At 60.8% G+C, this 4,296-nt stretch overlaps 1 protein-coding gene across 1 annotated transcript; it reads left to right on the forward strand.

Moving 5' to 3' along the window:
• Positions 1-2,603: 2,603 nt before the first annotated feature.
• TMEM125 (transmembrane protein 125) lies at positions 2,604-3,900 on the forward strand (the record flags this gene model as incomplete). Its single annotated transcript, XM_079728505.1, has 1 exon — positions 2,604-3,900. One exon carries the CDS (start codon positions 2,604-2,606, stop codon positions 3,261-3,263), a length of 660 nt encoding a protein of 219 aa, XP_079584631.1. The 3' UTR covers positions 3,264-3,900.
• Between the last annotated feature and the right edge of the window lie 396 nt (positions 3,901-4,296).

Consider the following 4,296-nt stretch of genomic DNA (forward strand, 5'->3'; position numbering starts at 1 on the left):
GCTCCGGCCCAGGGGAAAGCGCCAAGGGATGGAGGTACTGGGGCTGGGTTTGGGGGCCAGCTGGTGTTGGAGTTTGGGGCTGAGGCAGGATTTGAGCTTGGAGTCGGGATTTGGGGGCTGGATTCAGGAACATGGGTCAAGGTTGGGGCCAAGGATGAGGCTGCCATCTAAGATCTAATTCCAGCATTTGGAGCTGAGGTTTCAAGCCAGATTTGGGGTTGGGATCTGGGGCTGGGACTGGAATTGGATTTGGAAATGGGGCTAGGGGGTCAGGGTTGGGATTTGAGATTCAGGGATGGGACTGAGATGTGGGGTAGGGGCCTCGGTTGGAGCTAGGAGTTCTAGTTAGGGTTTGAAACTGCAGCTGGGGCTGGGGTTGGGTTTAAGGCTGGAACTAAAGTTAAACTGGGTTGGAGCTGGGGGATGGGCTCGGGCCTGGGCTCTGGGGCAGATGGACAACATTCCTACTGCTGCCTGGGTCTGGAAATTGTGTTCCTGCCCTAACAGCAAGGGACAGAAGCCCCTCCCTTCCCAGGAATGCCTCAGCCCAGCAGAAGGAACAGCGCCACGTCAGCCAATCGGCTCAGGCCCTGCCTTGGAAACACCTGTTGATCCTCCTCCCCCTGCCCGCCCCCCCCACCCCCCGCCTGAGCTCACCCAGGTGCAGGTCAGGCAGGTGAAGCACCTCCCCGGAAACAGAGCTGGAGCGCCCCACCTGCCCTCCCTGCCGGCTCAGATCGGATCCAGCACCTCCAGGCTTCTTGTGAGTGCCCCGTGGTCCCCCCTACCCCCATCATTCACCGTCTCCCACTGACTCTTCCCCTGAGAGCCTCCACCCCACCCCCAGCCTGGCCCCATGGTCCCGGCACACCTGTGCAAGCACTTTCAGACCCTGTGAAATCACAGCCCTGGGGAATGCTGGGACTGATTCCAGGGCCCCTCCCTCGGCCCCTCCCCCACCTCCCTTGGGGGCACCTGCAGCTGCCCCTCCTACCTCGTGTGCCGGGCAACCCCTGCTGAGGGATTGTGGAGGACGGATGCCTCATCAGAGGTGTAACCCATGTACAGCCATGAAGTCATAGTCCCGAATGATCCAGGACCTGCATCCTATATATAAAGCAGGAGTCCCATCCTAAACGGGAGGAGAGAATGTTGTGTTCTTTTATTCAGAAACCATGCTCTGGGCATCTATGCAGGCCCTAGAATTCCCACTGGAATTCTGACCTGGAGATTTTAATGCCCCCACCCCTCAAGATAAAAGTTATCATCCTCACTTTTCAGATAAGGGTCCTGAGCTCCAAGAGGTGAACTTACTAGGGGCTTCTCTGACCTCCCCCAAGCCCCTCTTCTGACTAACCCACAGCCAGCACTCATCACAGGAACACACCTTCTATAAACTGGGGCTCCCTGAGGGCAGGGGCCGGGCTGCTGTACTTTGCCCGGTGGGAGTCATGTTGACTGGCCTCTGGAGGACGTGTTCAATGAGGAACCACCGCGAGGTCCCTCGTCCACGTACCCACGGTGACAGCGACTGCAGCTGGGGGTCCAGTCCAAAGCCCTCCTTCCCTTTGTACCACTTTAGAGAAATCATGGAGGAGGATGGCATGGGAGTGCGGTGAGAGGGAGAAGAGTGGGGGAAGCAGGAAGACCGGTGAGGAAGTTGGGGGGAGGGAGGTTGAAGCACAGAAGCAGGAGGATGAGGGCAGGGAGTGAAACGGAGACATGTTTAGAGGTGACCTGCACAAGGGAGGGACACAAGAGGAGGAGTGGGTTTGCGGGAAGATGAGGAGCTTGGGTTGGAAGCTGTTGCATCAGAGGTGCCTGTGGGACATCAAGGTGACAATTGTCTATGGGTCTTGGAGCTTGGGAGGGAGATCTGGATTTGAGAGAGAGAGGGATTTGGGAACCAGCAGCCATGCCTGTGAGGTGGGATGGGATGCTGGGGGTCAGATCCTGACTCGCGGAGAAGGAGTCGCAGCCCAAAGAGAGAAGATTCAGGGTCAGGCAGCTGGTTGCAGAAGGGTTAAGTCATAAGCCCCCTCCCTCCCCACAACCCTCCCCCCAGGAGCCAGCGGTGACAGCTGAGGCCATGTGAGTCGGATCCTGAATGAGGCTTTATCTCTGGGTCTCCATCCAGTCCCATCGTCCACCGTGGCACCAGCTCCCTCGGCCAGCCGGGATGGGACAGGCAACTGAGACAGCCAGAGCCAGAGAGGTCAGGGAATGGGCAGGGGGTTTCCTGGATGGGTGAGGGTGCTTTGGGTGGAGGGCGCTCTCCTGAGATCTCTGGAGAGGCATTCCCGAGGGGGCAGTGCTAGGGAGGAGGTTTTCCTGGGGCGGGGGGGTGGTTGGTTGCAGGGGACATGGGAGGATTCCCAGGGACCATCCCCAAGGCTCCCAGGAGAGACCATAAGGGGCAGGTGGGCCGGGGAGATAGCAAGTGTGATTCTCCCCCCTGCAGGTGATGGTGACCATCCCCTGGACCGTGCGAGGAACAGGACTCTGGGCCTCTGGCTGCCGCGCAGGTAGTGGGGGCTCCAGGCCATGATCCGTACCTCTGCCCCCTGACGCAGCCCTCTGCCCTTACTCGTGCCGGATCAGCCATGTCTGAGGGAGAGGCTCGGGCCCCGCCGGGCCAGGGGCTGCCGCCGGACGTGCTGGCAGAGCAGGTGGAGCTGTGGTGGTCCCAGCAGCCGCGGCGCTCAGCTCTCTGCTTCGCCGTGGCTGTGGGCCTCGTGGCGGGCTGTGGGGCGGGTGGCGTGGCCCTGCTGTCCTCCACCAACAGCCGCTCGGGCGAGTGGCGTCTGGCGGTGGGCACAGTGCTCTGCCTGCTGGCCCTGCTGGTCCTGGTTAAGCAGCTGATGAGCTCGGCCGTGCAGGACATGAACTGCATCCGCCAGCCCCGCCACGTGGCCCTGCTCCGCAGCGGTGGCGGGGCTGACGCCCTGGTGGTGCTGCTCAGCGGCCTGGTGCTGCTGGTCACCGGCCTGACGCTGGCAGGGCTGGCTGCCGCCCCTGCCCCTGCCCGGCCGCTGGCCGCCATGCTGTCCGTGGGCATCACCCTGGCTGCCTCAGGTGCGCTCTTGCTTCTGGGCCTGCTGCTGTATCAGGTGGCCGTGAGCGGACACTGTCCCCCCACCCGTGCGGCCGCCCCCTCCGCCCACAGTGACCACAGTGGGAATGGCAGCGTCTTCAGCATCTCAGGACGGTTGTCTGCTGGCCAGCGTCACGAGACCACGTCCAGTGTCGCCAGCCTCATCTGACGGAGCCCGGGCCCTCGTTCCCGCGACCCGCCTCAGCCTCCACAGAGCCGTGCCCGGGCGCGAGTGAGGGTGTGTGCAAACACGTGTGCGCACACGCACCAAGGGGAGAGTGACTGCATGGGTGTCCCCAGGACTGCTCAGCCCTCTGAAGGACTGTGTGACTGTGATGAGGGGCTGACTTGCACCCACACACCCACGTCACAAGGAGAGAACTGCTTCTCCTTGGAGCTCGTGGAACCGTCAGTCTGCCTGTCTGTGTCCAGGGGCTCTAGGCAGAGAAGGGTCTGGGATCCCTGAAGGTCCCTGGCCCCTATCCCTAACACCCCTCAAAGGCAACTCTGCCCTGTGACACCTGTCAGGGATTTCCCCAGGAGAGGGCTGCCTGCCCCAGAGACTGCACAAGTGAGCCCCTTTATCAAGGAGACTGAATGGTGACAGAGTGGACAGAACACAGGCTCCGGCATGACAGGCCTGGGCTGCAGTCCCCGCCTCTACCACTCACCAGCTGGGGGCCTTGGGCAAGTGGCTTAACCGCTCTGAGCCCCGGTTTTTGAGCGTCATGGTCACGGTCATCAACTGTTAGGATCAAATGACATTATGTATAGAAGGACCGGGTACACGGCAGATGTGCAATAAAAGTGGTGGCTGCTATTAGTGGTATTGTCTTTATCTCACCATCTCACCAAGAGACCTTCCCTCCCCTCCCCCTCCCCTCCTCCCCCCAGCCACCCCTCCCAAAGGGAACACATCGTGCCTACCTCAGGCTGACCTAAGGTGCCTTGAAGGTATCCTCAGCCAGACCTGTGGTCTCTCCTCATAAGTACTAGGAAGACTGAGGGGAGACGGGATGAGGGGATGCTTAGCCTCAGGAAGGTAGTGTGTCTCTGGTCCCAGGGAGAAGGTGTTGTGGGCAGGGAGGATGGTGAGTCCTCATTTGCTTATGTGCTGGTTCCAGATGAAGCCTGAAGTATTGGGGTTTTATCGCCTGGTTTCTCTGGAGGCTGCAGCTCCTAACCCCACCTCTGAAACCAGA

This window comes from Hyperoodon ampullatus (assembly GCF_949752795.1).
Source record: "Hyperoodon ampullatus genome assembly, chromosome: 2".
Lineage (NCBI taxonomy): Eukaryota > Metazoa > Chordata > Mammalia > Artiodactyla > Ziphiidae > Hyperoodon > Hyperoodon ampullatus.